We start from the raw sequence: 20,026 nt of genomic DNA, 5'->3' as shown, positions 1-20,026 counted from the left end.
ATGGCGTTTCAACTGGTTCTTCGTGCGAGACAGCGACCGCAAGCGTCTTTCAATGGCTCTCACGCACCGTATTTGCACGAGCGTTTCAAAAGGTCACTGTCTGAGGAGAATCGAATGCAAAATCTAGTGCGAGCAGCACGTAGCATCGCAACGAGCATCAATCTAACCCGGTGCGGCAACAATCAATGGTGACCCTTTTCCTCATTCAAAAAAAATTGCTCCTCTCTGGTAACAATTTTCAACAAAGTTCCAAGAACTGACCTTGCCTACGTCCGAACATTAAACCTTGTTGTAAAGTGTATTCCAACCAATCAATGGTGCCGCCTGTCTTCTCCCCTTTCAACCAACCAATCAAACACCTGAAGCACCACTTCGAGGAGTGCCTTTGAAGAGCGCGCATGTGAAGACTGGAATTCCGCCCTCGCGTTACAGACTTTGCGCTCTACGGTGCTCCTTTGGTGTTCGCTCTTTGTTGCACAGTGCATTAGAAAAAAAAACACACGCGCGCTGGATCAAAGAGGTGCACTTCAGAAACGCAAGCTATCCCCTGACAAGCTGTCACGCAAGCCCACACAGAAAATAAATAATTGAAGTCGTAAAAACGGGCTGTTGTTTCGGTTCAGGATGCTGATTGGCTGAGGCCGCGTTCTACAGTGATTGTATATCTCGTACAGTAACTGTTATTCAGACAACCTGTCTGTAGACGTGTTACTTACAAATAATACTAGAAAAATAATATTGTGTCATCAAATAATTGCTTCTATATGTTTGTAACGGTTTTGTAAAAGCAAGGCCGTGCTGTATGGTGAATAATGTCCCGGCTATAGCGGGTTACCGGCGCTCCTCTTCACACTGCACCCGACTGCCCCCCTGTAGCTGTTTCCGTATTCACCATACAGCGCTGCCTTTCACGCCATGTTGCCTTCATGAAAATAGAAATCCCCCCGGACCCTCCCAGATTGCTGGCATTTATTAAATTATTAAGATTATTAATTTAATTTGGTTTCTTTTTTTCAGTCTGTTTAATTTGCAGGAGGGCCAGTACGCACGTTTGAATTGGCTTATTCTCTCCGATCCAGACAGGTTTCAAATTCAAGTTAATGAAGGGTAGAGTAAAGCATGGTTTGAAGGAGGATTTCCTTAACCTAAAGCATGCCCCCAGTATGAGCTTATGCCAAGTGGTTAGGACCTCCCTACTGTGACCACAATGAGGCTGACGCTGTGGTCACAGGTTGGGTTTTTTTTTTGGGAGGATTTTTTATATTTTTTTTTCACTGGACCCACAGGGTTCCCCTGGCTCTTGTTTGGGGGGAGTATGGAGGGGAACAGATGAGGAGAATATCGATACGCCGTAAACCGAGCAACAGTAAAGATAAAGAAAGACACTGTGGAGGGAAAAGAGCAGGCCGGATCGAGGCCCCATTACTCTGCGGCCTGCGTGTGCTTTGAAGGTGCGCATTCGGTGTCTGGGTATGAGTATCCATCACTGTCAGGGGTGGCACAGGTTGTCAATAGGTAATGAAGTGGTGCCAGGAAGGCCTTTGGCTCCTCACTGTCCTAATTACACACAGCCCGAGCTCTCCAGCCATGTGTTAACACTTGATTTATTTCCTCTCCTCTTGTTCAATAGAGCCGCAGTTAATTGGTTTTCCAAATGAGTGTTAAAATATAAGGATCGGGCTTCATTACCGGGGACCTGCACTTGCGCGTGGTGGACTGTACGTCTGCGTAAAGTGTAGTGAGGTGCAAAGTGGGGACTGTAAACAGGACCATACATTTAGGTGTGTGTGTGAGTGATGTGTGTGAGTGATGTGTGTGTGTAGGTATGTGTGTGACTGTATGAGGGTGTGTGTGTGCATGTGTGAGTGACAGTGTGTGTGTGTCTGTGTCTGTGTGTTTGACTCTAGTGTATGAGTGAGTGAGAGAGAGAGTGTGTGTGTGTGAGACTCTTGTGTGAGTGTGTGTGTGTTTGACTCTCGTGTATGTGAGAGAGAGAGAATGTGTGTGTGTCTGTGTCTGTGCGTTTGACTCTCGTGTATGAGTGAGTGTGTGTGTGTGTGTTTGACTCATGTATGTGAGAGAGACAGAGAGTGTGACTCTTGTGTGAGTGTGTGTGTGTGTTTGACTCATGTATGTGAGAGAGAGAGACAGAGAGTGTGACTCTTGTGTGAGTGTGTGTGTTTGACTCTCATGTATGTGAGAGAGAGAGACAGAGAGTGTGACTCTTGTGTGAGTGTGTGTCTGTGTGTTTGACTCTCATGTATGTGAGAGAGAGAGACAGAGAGTGTGACTCTTGAGTGAGAGTGTGTGTGTGTGTGTTTGACTCATGTATGTGAGAGAGACAGAGAGTGTGACTCTTGTGTGAGTGTGTGTGTGTGTTTGACTCATGTATGTGAGAGAGAGAGACAGAGAGTGTGACTCTTGTGTGAGTGTGTGTGTGTGTTTGACTCATGTATGAGAGAGAGAGAGAGAGAGAGAGAGAGAGTGTGTGTGTGTCTGTGTCTGTGCGTTTGACTCTCGTGTATGAGTGAGTGTGTGTGTCTGTGTGTTTGACTCTCATGTATGAGAGAGAGAGAGAGACAGAGAGTGTGACACTTGTGTGAGTGTGTGTGTGTGTGTGTTTGACTCTCATGTATGTGAGAGAGAGAGAGAGTGTGACTCTTGTGTGAGTGTGTGTGTGTGTGTTTGACTCATGTATGAGAGCGAGAGAGAGAGTGTGCAGGGGTCAGGGTGCCTCCATTAAATCTTTTTCAGAACCTCCCTCTGCCCTTTGTTTGTAGCCTCAGTCTGATGGTGCTTTGCCTACAGAACGTACCCTCTCAAACCAACCATCCTGTCACACTCTTCAGAGACCGACTTACAAGACAATAAAAAGAAATCAAGAAACATGGACGAGATGAAGGAGAAAAAATTAAGCCGTGTGACACTAAAGGATTACTCCAACCAAACGCTGCTCTGGCAGGAAGTGTTGGTAGCGAGTTGTCAAATATAGCAGTAATCTGCGGCCGCAGCTGACAAGGTTTTAGAATTTGGCTGCAATGAAACGTGGTAGCATGGGCATCGTGACACGGCAGAGCAAAAGAAAATGTTCAATTAGGGAGACACAAAGGACTTCCACCCGGACATTATGAGAATGACACATGTGAGGAAGCAGTGGCATTAGATTAATAAAACAACTTAATCCCTCGCATAATCCTCAATTTTAATTTAGTCTAATCCATGTTCGGTCCCACAAAACCACACTCGAGCCCAAAGCAGAATTTAAATCTCCTTGAGCTGGCGAGGGAGAGAAGACAGAGCTCGAACATCTCGCTTCCCCGTCTGATCACACTTCAGAAGCAGGCTGAGGCTTTCATCCCGCACGAACACCCATTATCCGTTTCTGCGTTTCAGAAAAACTCACATTTACTCATTTCTTTATGTATTTGATGCATACAAATGGCGTTAACATTAGAGACATTGGTCTGACACAGGAACTGCCGCCGTGGGCTACGCATGACAAATTGTGGTCACTCACCCACTCACTCACGGACGACCTTTCAGGGACGTTTTGTGGGACGCAAGCGCAGGTGGTGCCAGCTAAAATGTGTCTGCGGAAGTGAGTTGTGCCGTGGGTCTGGACGGTTCCGTGCTTGTTTTATTTATATATTGTTTAAAGCAAGTAGGAGATGCACTGTAAGTATATATTTGGCAGGATTCATTTCCAACAGTTGTTTGAAATATCTCTTTAAAAAAAAGTCTCTGTTCATACAAAATAAACATCATTTGAATTGATATCTAGGCAAAAAATAAAGAATAGCTGCAACTGAATTAAGAAATATGTCTGTATGATTACTGGTTTTGTGTTTCAGCCAAGGCTTGTAATAGAAATAGTGATTTATTGCATTCCTTTTTGTTTGGCTAATATCTTTATCCGGAGTGATACAGAACATAGACCAAGATTATATCACGTGATGATGGTATAATTATACAAGGCCTCTTGTGAATTAACAACATAAAGGAAATGTTGCACAAAGTGCTGCTACTTCCTCAAGGCCATCTCTACATGATTAAAGTTTAAGCATAACTCGCAATAAAACTTGTAAAAACGCAGTATCTTTCAGTTGCCCTGCAGACAGGACAACTTTTGAAGGACAATTCCTTTAGCGAACACATTAACCATTCTTACAGCAGAATAGGTGATGGGGAACAGTCTAGGGCAGTGGTAACTAACCCGGTGCTTGAAGATCTACCTTCCTGAAGGTTTTCACTCCAACCCTAACAAAGCCACACCTCATTCAACAGCTCAAGATCTTGTCGGGCTGGCTAATTAGTCAGGTATGCCAAATTAGGGTTGGAATGAAAACCTACAGGATGGCAGATCTCCAGGAACACGGTTGGTTACCACATGTCTGGGACAACTCCACCGAGGTTTGGAAACGTGAACCTACAGCTTTCAAAAGAAAAGACAGTAGACGTGAGAAAATGGAAAATGATTCATTCCCAGCAACATCTGAATGGATATTCGAAACACACACAGAGATCACAAGCCTTTGAAGAGAGGTTTCAGTTAGTCACCGCTGACTAATTAACTTTTTTTTTTTTTTTTCTGAAGAGAGAATTATTTTAATTGAAATTCGGGCTGGATTTTGTGGCAGGTTTTTCGGCATGCCTGCACTGCTCAGAAAGATGATTGCCGTAAAGGCTGGCTTTGAGCGGCCCCAGAACTCCTGGAACAGGCGTCTGGTCGGGGGCGCGGGCCTTCGGAGAGCGTGACAGGGAGCCGGAGCCTAAAATACGCAAAGCCCCGACAGTCGCCGACCGGCAGAGGCTCGTTCTCTTTCCGAGAGGCTCTGCAGCTTTCGCCAGGAACGCGCGGTGACTTCACGCCGACCTCTACGTCGTCTCACGGGCGATAATTTGTGACATCGTTAGCACAGGCTTTTAAAAAAATGACTCGTATTCCACATAGCCAGGAAATTAATGCAGTAACCTTAACAACGAGGACTATTTTAGCTATTGAACCGAAATTGAAATTCCTCTCAAATAAAACGACTTGTTTGCGCACATATTTATCATGCTGCTAAATCCAATGGACATGTTGAAAGGTGCATTAATCTTTCGTAGAACATCAAGAGAACTTTGGAGAAAAAGGAAAAGTGTACATCGTACTTTGGAAGTGATGCCTTGGTATTTTGTGGAAAGGCTGAAATTTAAAGTGGACACATAAGTAACTGTGATAGTCATTTTGCGTTCTCTAGCCGCTGTGGGCTCACACTCTGGTGAGGGCAACGATGCGGGGCTTTTGTGTTTGATAGCCTGTAGCGTGTAGCCATTTATTTGAGTAGCATGTCCCTTTTTGATTTTTGTACTAGATAAGGTGCTTTGCAGAGTCAGTTTTTGTATGAACAATGACGAACTCAGTCATCAAATGATCTCACAAACAGACATGCTATCTTAAAGGACTCTCAAAAAAAACATTATTCAATCCTGGAACCATTCTGATCTACCGTTGAATAACAACTAAGTGACTTTTCACAAAATTAAAAAACAAAAACTTCAGAAACTCTCCTAACAGGCGGATGACGCACAGAAAATGCAGGACAGATGTTTATTCCGAGGACAGCTCCAAATGCGTCCTGTCATTTTGTTCCAGATTCATCAAAGAAGAACTTGAAATCCAACCAAAAGCCTCCGTGCCAAAGAACCTGCGGAATGCAGGAGACGTGCCTGGCTTACACTGCCAGCTGTCCACCGTTGTCATGCATGGCAGAGTGCTTTTTGAATTTGACGTGCTTCTTTAGAGCCGTCAGATAGACCACGACCACTCGAAGCACCACAGCCAGGCTAGCCAATCGGCGATCGCTTAAAGACGCAGTGCTACGCTACAGCTGGAAGCTAACACAACGACAGCACTCAAACAACATCACAAAAGGCACAGCCCCTCCCCCTTTTCAGTTTAAACCAATCAAATCACACGATGCATTTAAAAAAAAACCAATGGGGACCAAGAAGAGGAGGGGACCAGGAGGCAGCCAAGCTGCTCAATTTCCTGTCCAGGCGAACTACAGCATTATGCAGAGCAGGTACTCTTCTGGGTGGAATGAGAATCAACTGGATTTTTTCCATGCTTGTCACGAGGATGTTATGTTACTTAAACTGAAAGAGTCTTTTTTTAATCATGGATTAGTAACGGCAGTGTGCTCAATAATATTTTAAGATGATGATGCACACAGGACAATAAGTCAGTTTTATGAAAAATTGTTTTATCTGACAGTACCCCCGGTCCTCCCCGGCACACACTGTTGCATATTTATAAAGTAGGTTTGATATTTTTGTCAGGAAATCACCGTGCTGGAAAAGAATAACTCATAAATAAACTGGGCAGTTACCGCGCTTGCTTTCAGTCTGAAAGATCAGCGTTTTTGCTTAATCGGCAAAGCATAAAAATGCACTTGGAGTCGTTGCTGGAGTGAGTAATTATGAGATTAAACAATGCCAGTTTTTGTGTTTTTTTCTAAAACTCAAATATACTTGTGTTTCATAGCATTTCTACTGCGTATACTGTATATGTGGTTATGCATGTTGGACCACATGTTCATCCTCTGCCAACTTTGGTTCCAAAACGAAGAGCTTCTTCTGTAATGAAACCACAGCTTTGGCCTCTGTAGAAAAAGCATCCATTAACTTGGGTTTAATACCCAAAATTCCATAGCCATATAATAGTTATTCTATTCTGTACTGTAAACATGCTATTTGTTGTTTTCAAGAGAAGTTGTTTCAAACATTTCTAACAATTTTTCCAAGTAATTTATGCCGCAGCATGTAGATTTGCTTGTTATAGTCAGTACAATTGTTATGAAAACTCATTTTCCTAGATAAAGAGCAAACTCTGTGACTGCAGGTGATACAGACATATAAGGAAGGGTGACATAGGATTGTACTCTTCACACACAGTATTACAGCATAACCAAAGCTGTGGTAACTAATGATCTAATACCTTCACTATCACACTTCATTCTTTGAACTTCTGTGTAATACATTAGCTGTCTTTTTTAACAGCACATAAAAATGCACTCAGAAAAATGTCTGGCTTTAAACTGAATTCTTTTACATTTCGATGGCCTTCAGAATCCTCAGCGTAGACCGGTGTCTTCCCTGCTCAGGATCAATAAGTCAGTCAGTAGTTTTATATTTAAGTGTATTTTTACATCTACACCGTCATAAAGTATTGGATAGAGTACGGTTGCCAGAGGGGATTTACAAAAAATAAATAAACCCACAGCCAATTTGAAGGGTGGAAAATGGGACACATCACTGAATCCAGGAAAAATCAGTCAAATAACACTCCTGGGAAAAGAGGGTGGGGAGGGGGTGGAGGCAATGAGAAGCGGTGAAATTGATAAAATGGAGGGATGCGTTCAATTTGTTTTTTAAATTATACATTAAGACGAGGAGCCAGAAGCAGGAAGTGAAGCTCGGCAGACTGGTGGTGGTCCCGTGAGACCACAGCTTTTATAACGTTTCTGCATGCACTCCGTACGGAAATCGCACGAGGTGAGACGCTGGGTTATTTTAACAGCGGGGTAAAAATAACAGGACAGGTGGCAGCCGCGTAGCGAAACGCAGCCTTTCCGTGTCTGTGGCGGATCTGTCGGGTCGTCAAGGTCGCCGAGGTCACCGGTGGAGTGGCGAGCGTTAACGTAGACCGCGCGGATCAGGACCGCGGACTGAATTCCAGTTAGAATGCAAGGAACGGGGGAGCTAATTGATATTGATAAGCAGGCAGTTATTGTTCCGCTTCCCACATCGCATAAAGGATTTTATTTTTGGATCAATGTAGGCCTCCGGTTTGGACGCGGTTCAATCCATCCTCGCAGCCGCGCGCTCAGTAATAAGTCAAAGCGAGCCTTATTTCTCATCTTTGTTTTCACACTGTAAGTATGATGAGTGTGGGCTTGCTGCTGAAATTAATTGAAAAAGGAAAATTTAAACAAAGACTCGTACCACTGTGCCATTAGTCTTAGAGAGACTGTAGATGGGATCTAGGATTCTTCTCTGAAAATCCAAAGCACAATTTTTCATTTCAGACCAGTTTCAATTATTATTTGAAATAAAAAAATAGGGTTATTTTATTTAATAGTCAATTCCTTAAGGATTGAACAAGTTGGTTTAGTGAAGTTTATCCCGTTAACAAGTTTGGCTTAGTCAATTATTGTAAAACTATTTCGCGAGTTATTTTAGAGGTATGTACCCTCTCTTGAAATTACAGTTTTTCCGGAAGCTTCCGTGGAAATGTGACTTATGCGACTACCTTTATTTCACCTCATAAGTCCAGTCTACTGAGAGTTCCTCTCTATTATGGCCAAAACTTTACTGCACAGAGGTCCATTGCTTCAGCACTTCCACAGAATCCCTCATAATTATGTACATTTCAACGGTTTTATTTGCGGACTTGAAATATATTATCTGTTGGACCACATGTTCATCCTCTGCCAACTTAGCGTCTTTGGTTCCAAAAAGAAGAGCTTCTTCTGTAATGAAACCACAGCTTTGGCCTCTGTAGAAAAAGCATCCATTAACTTGGGTTTAATACCCAAAAATCCATAGACAGTCTGAATTATGACTTCCCCTTTGATATTGGTGAGGGGATTAGGCAGCAATAATAGTTTCTAAAAATAAAGAAATAAATAAACTTGGTCCTCTTTTCCAAGTCAGCCTCACTGGCCGCAAGCCACTTCCTGCCAAAGTAGGCTTTTCAGAGCCAGAGTGAAAACTTGAATAATAACACTCGATTTGTCCTGAAGTTCCACAGCAGCCATTGCAGAAGAGCAACCACACGGAAAGGCAGAGACCGAAGTATTTCCTTCCGTGGTTGAGAATTCGACTAATGCATGGAAAAATAAACATTTGCCGATGCGCACACACAAATCTAAATAAATAATGCGCAAAACTGAGTTATTAATTGAATGCGACATTTCAAGTTGGTTATGCACAGTCTATTTTTCTGTTCTAGTTTGTTTAAAAATAGATGAAGCTGCAAGGCTTCCTTTGGGCAAAGACTGTATTATGACTGTCATTCTCTTTCATGGTGATATGGCCGTCTTTCTTAATCTTGGATGAAAAAAATGTAACTTCACTGGAGCCCTAGGATGGGACCAGGAATGTGGGTTGTCTGGTGAGATATAAATTTAAAATGCAAAGAGACCTGATTCGGTTTTCCAGGCTCAAAATAAGTGTCGGACAGCGGGGTTCCTTCAGCAAAGTTCAGTGGTGTTGCTCCTTCACATAATAAGTCTCACTTTACCTAAGTGATGAATTTTCACAGTGCCTTTAGGACAAGAACGATGACGTACCATCCAGTTAGTAACCTGGAGAACATCAGACAACGTGATGAGAAGACCCCAGTCTATAACTCCCACTTGTTTCTTGTCCACGGAGGTTAACAGAATCGTTTTTTTTTTCTCTCGCAGGGGTACGACGACGGTTACGACGGGGAGTACGACGACCAGAGCTACGACGCGTACGACGACAACTACAGCAGCCAGTCGAAGAGGTACGGTTCGCGCGTTTTCAATTCTTCTATATTTAAACGGAGAGACACCGCTTGCGCAAATTCTGCTGTGTGCACGGCGCAGAGGCGGCGCGCGTCGGGCCGTTCCTGGGCCCGGCTTCACGGCCGACGGTGGGAGGGTTACCGCGTTCGAACGATCGCGCTCGCATCTCTCCACTTTCAGTCGCGTCTGCTGCTCTCCCCCCGGAGACAAAGCGCATCGGAAATGGAAAATAAATTATATAAATAAATAAATGACTCACAAATGACTTAACCTTCAAAAACGTACATTTCAATTGCCTGAAGTGAGTAATTCAAACATTGTTTTATAATCAATCTACCATTTTGAGCAATAGTTGTAAAATGTAGCTTTTTTTTTACCTGCCAAGGTTTTTCTTTGTCCTCTCCAACCCACCACAGTGACCCTTCTTCCTTATTTACTTTAACCATTTCACTTAAATGCATTTCTGAAACCCCCCTCTACTCTCTCAAGCACAATTATCTTCTTTCTGGCAAATCGCTTTTTTTCGCCATGTTTTTAAAGAATCGTTTTGTTAAAAACCCAAGTGTGAAATATCCATATTTTGTCAAATTTTCCATTTAAATCCACTTTTGAAGGTGTTCCAACCTTTGTTTTTCGGCTGAAACCTTCCTTTTAGGTACTTAGAGATACTGACTGATAACTCGTGCCTCTGTTCTAGTGCATCACCTTATGAATACAAATGTGCTTTTTTTGTCTATGTAAATGTTAATGATTGACTGCTAGTCGCTGGAATTGCTTTGAAGGTAATTGTATGAGGGGGAAAAAAACAGGTTTTAAATTTAAATGAGCTTCGTTATTTATCCACTGAGATTCACAAAATTGAAAAATAAAACAGGTTTGTTTTTTTCAATGGGACTCACCTGGATTAATATAGGACACATAAAATACTGAGGGAACTAATAAAAAGAGGAGAACGTGTCACTGTGGGACTGTTGATGAGGTGAGACCTGTCGTATGTGTGCCCATTCTGATAAATGTATGAATAACACAAATTTAATAAACCGCCCAAGCTGTAGGGGCATGAGCTGGCGATTTTCCTGGCTAAGACTACCGCAGTCCAGAAATGAGAAAAGCTTATCTGACTTATACTGAACAGAAACGTCTCTTAGAGGAAATTATTGTGCTATAATTAATATGCACACTGGTGTGTGTTCGATCCAACTGCTTCTACTATATAGAACGATATCATATTCAGAAACATATTCCGAGCACAGCTGTTTTAATGAGAGAGCGAACTTAGCGTGCGTGCGAGTGGGTGGGTGGGCCACTCCAACGCACCATAGAATAAAAATACAGCACACGGGGACCCACACTCCGCATCCGCGTGAGAAAAAGGACGTGTATCTGCCCGTGTTTCATCCCGCTGTCTCAGGGGAGACGGTCATAAGGTACTCCTCCCAGAATGCAACGTGCTCGGGAAGAGGGTGCCTGCCAAGTTTGTACCCAACGCTCCCAGATACACACGAGCAGCTCCAGCCTAGAGAGTGATGTTCGCCAGCCTCTCATCAGATAAGAAAGTGCCCTGCAGCTCGCTGTGGGCGTGGTGGGAGAGGCACAGTGGTGTGGGAGAAAGACTGGCTCTTATTAACACTGGCATGGTGTTCAGCATACAGCTGTATACTGCGGGTAGTGTTGGAGGCTCTTATTAACTCTGGCATGGTGTTCAGCATACAGATGTACACTCAAATTAGCGCCTGGCCTTAGCATGCATTTCAGGAGAAATAATATTGAGGTGCAGCTTCATAGTTCTGAGAAACACTATAGGAAGAAATAAGTGAGTATAAAAATTTCATTTAAAAAAAAACTTTGTTAGGTTTTATGTAAGAAAAACAAGCTGTTGTTTACTATGTTTGAAAGCATTATACTCTGACAGTGCCACAGGACAGCGCATGCGTGTGAGTGTGTGTGCGCGTGCGCGTGCGCGTGCGAGTGTGTGTGTGCGTGTGTGTGAGTGTGTGTGTATGTAGATGTGTGTGTGCGTGTGCGTGTGTGCAGGTGTGTGTGTGCGTGTGCGTGTGCGTGTGTGTGTGTGTGTGTGCGTGTGCGCGTGCAAGTGTGTGTGTGCGTGTGTGTGTGTGTGTGTGTGTGTGTGAGTGTGTGTGTATGTAGATGTGTGTGTGCGTGTGCGTGTGTGTGTGTGCAGGTGTGTGTGTGTGTGCGTGTGCGTGTGTGCGTGTGCGTGTGCGTGTGCGTGTGTGTGTGTGTGTGTGCGTGTGTGCGCGTGTGTGTGTGCACGTGTGCGTGTGTGTGTGTGTGTGTGTGTGTGTGCAGGTGTGTGTGTGTGTGTGCGTGTGCGTGTGCGTGTGCGTGTGTGTGTGTGTGTGTGTGTGTGCGCGCGTGTGTGTGCGCGCGTGTGTGTGTGTGTGTGTGTGTTCAGCTCTTCTGAAAGTGGTGCGTCCGCCGCTCTCACGGTGAGAATAATGGCTTGTGGCACACCCTGCTGACTCCGCACATTTGACATGAAACCGGCGTAAGAATGTGAGACTCCATCAATTAAGCCGATAATTAGTCTGATTAATTTACTGGGAGATGAGCTGGAATGCAAATTGCGGGACCCCGAGGCCCTCCAGGACTGAGTCTTGTAATTGGACTATTAACCTTAAAACAAGATTGAAAGTGTTGGAGGCGGCGCTGGCCTCTGGTGCCGGGGCATTGTTATCCAGTTAAGAACACCGCGCCCCTCGCGCCCCTCGGCTCTGTGTCAGAGGCCAGCTGGAGAGGTGGCTGTCGGAGGGAGGGGAGGGGAGGCGCGGAGGGGAGGGGGAATAAAGGCCCAGGCCTGAGCAGGGAGAGGGAATACGGGAGGCTTTTAGCTGCAGGAGGGGTGGGCTTCAGTTTTGGGGGAAAAACTATATATATATATTGATATAGATATAATGTGGGTGCATGCGTGCACATGTGTGCGTGTCTGTGTGTGTGCGCATGTCTGCAAGTGTGTGTGCGCATCTGAGTGCTGTGTGTCTGTGTGCGTACGCACATGTGTGTGTATGTCTGCTTGCGTGCGTGCATGCGTGCGTGCGTGCGTGCACAACATGTAGTCATACATTTATATGTGATGGTTTGTGCTTGGTGTATCATATAATTTCTAAATGCAATGGTGATGGTTTATCATGTTCCAGATCACTGGATTAAAACCGTGACCGGCATTGTGGTTTGTCTACCTGTGGTTACCAAAGAAATCCAGCAGTTCCTACACAGTGTGTCTCCTTGTCTCTCCTCCAGCACCTCGGAGTATTACGAATATGGCCACGGCACCATCGAGGAGGCCTACGACAACTACGGTAAAGAACCCCGGTGCCGTTTTACCCTTTACAGTAAATAATCTGCTGTTTATTTTCCTTCTTCACTCCCCGGTACCTATTATGCTAGTGTTCTAGAACAGAGAGAGCGATCAATCACTGACATTCCGAGAAAAATAAAATCCTGAAGGATCAATTTGTTTGATTCCTGCCGCAGCAGAGTTTTGGGGGTCCTGTGTCCAGGATGGATCAGTTTTGAGGCAAATCCCTACCAGCGATTAATCAAAAGGGTGAAATTGATCTGTGCCAGGACAGACCGTCAGCTGATTTATATCGAGGTGCATCTCACTCTGCCGGTGTGTCAGATCCATCGACGAGTCCGTTCCCCCCGAACGAGCCACGCCCGTCGCCCGAAAGCTTCGCGGAACAGCTCTCCCGATCTGTGAGCTTCCCTCGCACGTCTGTGCGTTTTAGAAACTGCGAGCACAGACAAGGTCCCGGAAGCAGAGACGCGTTTAAACTTTATGTGGATGTAAAACCCTCTGTAAGGTCAATGAGGGCTTTTTTCTTTTTAAGTAGAGGGTGAACTCCAAACAATCCGAGTGCGAACACATATTATTCGCCACACGCTTCAGTGGAGAGCGGAGCAAACTAAACATTTCCTTCCATCATTGGACTTTTATCAACCGCAGCTATGAGATTAAAAACCATTATCCATCACTCATTGATGACCAGATGAGGAGCGTCAGATCGGCCCGAGAGATGGAGATTCCGCATGCCCACATTTCCCATTTGTATGCGGTGTGAGAACCTTGTGGCTATGCCCGTCCAAACATCCGGGATTCGGCTTGAAAGCAGTTCAGGGAATCCTCTGCCTGTTAACTCTTTTGGGTCGGCTTGGAATTTCCACCACCGTCATTTGGCGCAAAAACCCAAAGGTTGGCGGACGGGGGAGTCGCGGGCGTTAGCGGTGAACGCACTCGCCCCGCGCGGCGGGGAGACGGCGCCTCTCTCTGACCTGGTAATATCTCCCATGAGCACCCTCTCTCTCTCCCTCTCAGGATCGCAGATCTCCGCCAGCTGGCCGCTCCGCGGTCTGTCCGGCCAGCCCTGCCATTGAGGGGGCAAAAGCTCCCTCGCCGGGCGGGGCTGCCAGCTCCCGTCCGGTCTCCCGCGGCGACGGCGATGCTTCGCAGCGGAGAGATAAAAGCTAGCGGGCCGCCGACGTCGCCGATCGTCTGGCCTCTGCTCCCCCCCCCCCCCCCCCCGCCCCCCGCCCCTCCCCCCCTCACGCTGAGCGTCTGGGGGTGGGGGGGGGGGGGAGGCTTTCGGCCAGCTTGGCCAATTGACCGAGGCGGCTCAGAGCCCTGGGAGGGGTTACGGGAGTCTGGACGGCCGTGTTCAGGCTGGAATTGGCCGTGGCGAACGCGCCCTCGCAGGATTGGCCCTGGGAGCAGGAGCTCCGCTCATCCTTCCGCTCTCGGAAATTAAAGGGCCGGTTTTTATTTTTTCTCTCTCTCTCTCTCTCTCTCGCTCTCGTCAGCGGCTCGGCAAACCGCGTCCTCGGGACCTAGGGAGCGAAGACCGCAGAACAAAAAACAGAGAGAGCGCCGATCCCGTTTTCGGCTCGAAAGAAGGATGACCCAACACCACCACCACCGCCACCACCACTTTAAAAAAAAAAAAAACCCCAACAACAGCCAGCGGTGGGGGCCGGCCTCCCTCTCTCCCTCTCTCTCTCTCTCTCTCTCTCTCCCGCGCGGCGGCGGGCGCGCTGCCCGCCTAATTAATTTACCGCGGAGGAGGCGAGCGGTTCCCAGCGGCGGCGGAGGGAGGCGAGCCCTTAATCCTCTCCGCTTTCGCACACGTGTGCGTACGCCGGGCCCGCCGGGCCTCTCCAGCCAGATCCGAGGCCTCAGTTAGAGGGATTATAACGTGCGTCAGACGGTGGGGGGGGGGGGAGGGGGGGGGGGCGTCCCCGGTCCAGAACGCCGTTTAGGTTTTCGCTCAGCACCGGAATGCATTTCCCTTGCGCAGAAAAACGACGATCACATATCGCATCCTAGCTTTTATTTAAAAATAAGCTTTATAAAAATATTACTTGAAGGAAATCGAGTAGGCGGATGGTCTTACGAGAGCAAGCATATCCATTTAAGGTGGCTAGCCAAATTTGCTGGCCTATCACCATTCCAGAGGTTGTGAAGCTGAACCTTAAGTTAGCTTCATCTCTCAAATTAATTCAGCTTCAGATGGGAACATTTGCCTTTTGTTCTGTTGTGTACTTCGAGGCAGTCACTAGCAGAACTTCAGCCTTGGCACTTTGGAGAGGCTATTCAGCTCAGAATATTTTTTCTATGAAATTAAGGGAGCGCAACAGCCACCTCCACCACCTGTTCATAACAGAGTCGGTCCCATAAAGATTCCCGTTTGGACCCGCATGCATATTAGCCTTTCCAGCAATTAAAAAGGCTGAAAAAGGTCCATTCGATTCTACATCCTCAGCAAGTCCACACACAGCACATAGAGCACATACAGCATGCTGCAGTATGTACCCCAGCATTAAGTATGATCACGCTCCAGCTAAGCTCTGAGGGTTGCACTGCTTGGCCTCACGGGGGGGGTAATTGCTCAGGAGCTAACGAGCATGTTCTGGAACCTTCTCCCTTCTCCCTGCAGCACTTCTGAAGGCGCAGTGTATTTATGAGAGAAGGCTCACACCGTGTCTCTAACAGTTTCCTGTATGGCAGATATGTATATAATAAATACTTGTTTATTTTTCACGCATCACGTGAAGACATGAGTCAGAGGAGAGCGGGAAATGTTCTCACAAACACACTATAATACAGACACACACACACAGTCACAGACTCACACACACACACACACACTATAATACAGACACACACACACACACACCCACACACACACACAAGCACACACATGCACACACACACGCAAACACATGCACACACACTATCACACACACAAGCGCACACACACACTCATTTTTAGCTGAAAAGCATGATGTTGATGCAGATATATTTGCCATCTATGAGGTTAACACCACAGTCAATACTGAATGACACTGCATGGATAGCTGGCGTACAGAGGTCTGTCCAACTGCATTGTGGGACAGGAGAGGGGGGAAAGCGAGGTCTGTCCAACTGCATTGTGGGACAGGAGAGGGGGGAAAGCGAGGTCTGGCTGACTGCAACAGCAGTGCTCCTCAGCACTTTGCTTGAGGGGGTACAGATGTGGCACACTGGCAGAGTGGCACCATGGCACACTGTTTTAAATGGCACTTCACTTCATCCTGGCACAGGGCCTCTGCAGGCAACGTAGGTTCTTTTCAAGTGGCACTCCCCCCCCCCCCCCCATCAGTGTTCGTTTGCTTCATTGACTTTTGCTCAAGGTCGGAGTAAACGAATGAAAGCTCCTTTGCAAAAGCACGCCTGCACGGTTGCTAATTGGACACGGACGACGGAGAGCGCCAGAAGATTCCGAGCTGTCCGTCGGATGCGGTTTTCGGGGGGGGGGGGGGGGAGGCCGGCGTCCGAGCAGGTCGGGGTCGACCCTCGTCCGCCCTCGCCCCCGCGCTCCTTTAACGTGTCTCGCTCTCCTCCTAGCAGAAGAGGAGTGGACCGCGGCTCGCCCCAGCCTCAAAGCCCCGCCCGCCCGGCTCGCGCGAGGGGGCTACAGAGAACACCCCTATGGTAGATATTGAAGGTGCTCCACATCTGTCACCTCCAACTACAGACAACTTTAGAACTGTGTGACCCCCCCCCCACTCCCCACCCCCAACCCCCCTCAAAAGCAAGAAACTGATTGGCCCTTCCTTTATTTTTCAACACCCTTCCCCCGATGCCGTCCCACTCCTACCCCCCCCCCCAACTTGGGAGATCTCCTCAAGGCTTTCACACACCTTAATGTTAAAGCTACGACACGATGTCAGCTTAACTGTTTTTTGTAACATGGACTTCTTTTTAGAGTTTAAGTACAAGCAAAACAAGAAAAAATGAGAAAAAAAAAAAAAACAACAGACAAACACGCTGAGATCTGGCGAGCTTTGTCGATAAACTCTGCACTGGAATGCTGTTTTACTGGTTGTCCCTTATTGTCTGTCCTTCAAAAGTAAAAGCATGAAGTTTCCACAGAACTTGGTGCTTCTCGGTGCCCTTTAGTGAACCCCGGTCTCCTCTCTGAAGGCAAGAATGAATTGAAACTTTTCAAGTGATGCTAACCCAGCTGTAGATAACTTCTTTCCTTTTAATATCTGTTAGGTTCATGATGTTAAATATTGAGTTTGTAAATTTAATTTTAATTTTGTTATTGGGATTGAAAGCAACCAGCTATGTATGCAGCTAAATTTAAGTGCTCTGTTCAGTGTTTAACTTGTATTTGTATATAAAACATAATAAAAAGAACATAACGCAACATGTGTAAGCTTCTCTAAATAGGTGACCATAAATTGTCAAATTTGTTTTGCCATAATTTGTCAATAAAGCTGCAATCTTTTTTGTAAAAAATATAAACATTTGAATTACTTGTTTCTAGCACTAAATGCCTGCTTTATTTCTCCTTCAGGAAATGGCTAAAATGTTTTGATACGTTAAAAAGAAATCAACAAAAAATGAATTTTAGAAATTTTTGTCTTAAGTCATTTTTTGTGTAACAATAGATAAGCTGTATTAATACACTAAGAAGTATTGTTAAATAATTTTAAAGCGCTAAATTGTTCCTTGAATCTTGGTTAGTCATATAAATGTATAACATGTTAATGATAAGCAACTGTTTAGAACAATAAATGGATTTTTTAAACTATCCTCTTAAGTTTGATCTTACTAAACACAAATTCTGATGGACTTCATTGCATTATCGTTGATCTGAGAATGTTTATGGAGATTACAGAGGTAAGAAATGCCCCCACACCACAGTAAGACTGTCGAGATGCTTCCAAGCCTTTGAGCTGGCCAGCATACGCAGTCTCTCATCCTACATTTGAACACTGCATTAGACTCACGATCTTTGTCTGCGGGCGGACGTACCGTAGGAGTGAGTGGGATGCATATTCTCTAGAGTTTACTGTCTTATCATCAACAGCCCGACGGATTCACAGCTGTGTTTCTTCTCCTGTTCCTCTCTGTTATCTAACCTCAGAAATCTGTACCTGATATTTTCCACTGCCTTAACTACCACTGCCGATGACGGCCAGTTAGATCTGAACTCTCTCTTGTGACAAGTAGGCTCGAAGGCTGACGCCTATAAAGAAACTAGATCGCGGGACTCAAAGGATGACTAAACATTAAGCAGGTAACCCCAATAATAACTAATTTTGCGTATGCCAGTCGTAAATGATAAAGTTACTAATTCTAAAAAAAGTAAACCTTCCCAATCTAACCACAAATAGATGCCTAGGCCTTTTTAAAAAAAAAACCGCTAATTAATGTTAACTAGCGACATCAAAACATCATCTATCACAAAAGAAACATAACTCTGCAATCCATAAAAGAAACTAAAACTAATATTAATGCCTGTCCAGCTAAACTTTAGCTATATATAACCGGAAACAAAACGATTGCAAGAATGTTGCAGGGCAATCAAAATAGTACCACTAAAACATAATAATCATATTGGTTTGATGGATTTTGTACACCCTGACTGGTTTACTTTTTTGGTAGTAACGCAGGCTTTGATCATTGTGTGAAGGCTACTTTGCATGCATGCTGAATGTAGACTAGATTTCTTTTTTCTCTGCAATAATTTGCCACTGAGACGTTTTCACAAAAAATGACGCCTTCTCTCTCTGCAGGTGACTCACAGTCTTTGAACCACTCAGTAGACGGAAGATTGTAAATGAACGGGTAAGTTCATAAACTTCTTCATCAATAAAAAAACCCACTTTACCAGGGTGGGATCGTTAGAAAAGTGTATTCTTTTGTTCAATTAGCAACAGCGCCACGAAGCATTGAAAGACTAGCTCTAGATGGATGGTATTTCCCGAACTGCACAGTATTCTGTCTCAAAGAGAGGTGCCTTCAAGTTTATTTTACGCAAGTTTTTTGTCTGAACTTCAGGGACAGAGGAGACGGCAGGCAGAGCAGTGATTAAAACTCAGGAATGCCATTCAATTCCGATTGGCTCTCCCTGGAGGAGCCGGGTTACAGAATAAGAAACGCGGCATTGCTCCCGTCAGATTTGATTATGTAAACGAACGTGTCGAAATCCTGTAGCAGAAGTTAGACTGCCATTATCTGTCACTCGCCAGACCAAACGTTCAAAGTTATGGAAGTTTTCATTGAATCTGAATTATGCAAATTGGTAGGAGGCAAATTTGATTCTGGTTTAAGGTAAACAAATCAGTAAAGGCTTTCTGTGCTTCCAGTCCTTAATGAGATAAATTAGAAAATGACTGCGGGTCCATTAAAAGCTGTTAAAGCAAAGTGGCTTTCCGTCTACCTTTGTTCATCTTCATCGAATGGCATCATAAATATTTTGCTTGTGCCCCTGACATGACTGCCATGGCAAGACGGATGCTAAACGGTTGTTTTCAGTCAGGTTAACACATGTCTGCTGAAGAATAATCAAACACCCTCAGACAGGGCTTTGGCTTTTTATAGAAGAATGGCTTAATAAATATGCGTGTTAATACGCGATTTATCTGGATTCACCCCTTGACCTTTGGAAGGAATTCTTACTCTCCCCCATCTCCCTGAGCCTCTATCCAAATGTAAAGCAACTGTGTCCCACTCCCGTTTTGGAAATTAAAATAACTCTTGCTTGACTACTGTAACCCATTACAAAACCATATATGGCTTTTAATCTTAATCAGTTCTGGTTAGGCAATCAATGGGAGAAATAAAATCATCAATATCAAGCACAGCTGTCTAAGAATGAGCATAAGAATGACTGATGATGAGAATATCGAGTTCCATCATTTTTGCCTATTTTACAGAGAATAGCCAGCACTGTGTCCAGCCTGGTCTCGAGCATCCCAACGGTCTCTAGAGGAACATCCTGGCACCTATACTGAATGTAGCTAGCATGCGAAGTGCATTATTAATGTGGCCCTTTCTGCCATAATGCGTTTCTTTTTCCTTTTTTTCTATTTTTATGCATCTTGAAGTAGTCCTACCAGCTATCGTTGCTTTCATTGCAGCAGTGCATTTTGAACAGAAGCAGCTTGTCTACATAAAGCTTGGAGATTCAGTAAGG

The 20,026-nt window shown here is 45.2% G+C and overlaps 1 protein-coding gene across 8 annotated transcripts in view; it reads left to right on the top strand.

The window, feature by feature from the left end:
• khdrbs2 (KH domain containing, RNA binding, signal transduction associated 2) overlaps positions 1 to 20,026 on the top strand; it is a 146,227-nt gene that overhangs the window by 113,863 nt on the left and 12,338 nt on the right. Inside the window, exons 7-10 of one of the 8 annotated variants that reach the window (XM_035399770.1) lie at positions 9,453 to 9,535; positions 12,798 to 12,856; positions 16,441 to 16,527; positions 18,624 to 18,675. In XM_035399770.1, the coding sequence (XP_035255661.1) occupies positions 9,453 to 9,535; positions 12,798 to 12,856; positions 16,441 to 16,527; positions 18,624 to 18,667 (273 nt within the window). In that variant the 3' untranslated portion in view covers positions 18,668 to 18,675. Of the gene's footprint in view, positions 1 to 9,452; positions 9,536 to 12,797; positions 12,857 to 16,440; positions 16,541 to 16,946; positions 17,636 to 18,623; positions 18,676 to 20,026 lie in introns of those variants that run through there. The other 7 variants (XM_035399772.1, XM_035399771.1, XM_035399775.1 and 4 more) reach the window with 7 other exon arrangements.

Source organism: Anguilla anguilla, chromosome 18, assembly GCF_013347855.1.
Source record: "Anguilla anguilla isolate fAngAng1 chromosome 18, fAngAng1.pri, whole genome shotgun sequence".
NCBI lineage: Eukaryota > Metazoa > Chordata > Actinopteri > Anguilliformes > Anguillidae > Anguilla > Anguilla anguilla.
The sequence above is the reverse complement of the archived record's forward strand: the minus strand, read 5'-3'. Positions and strand labels throughout refer to the sequence as shown.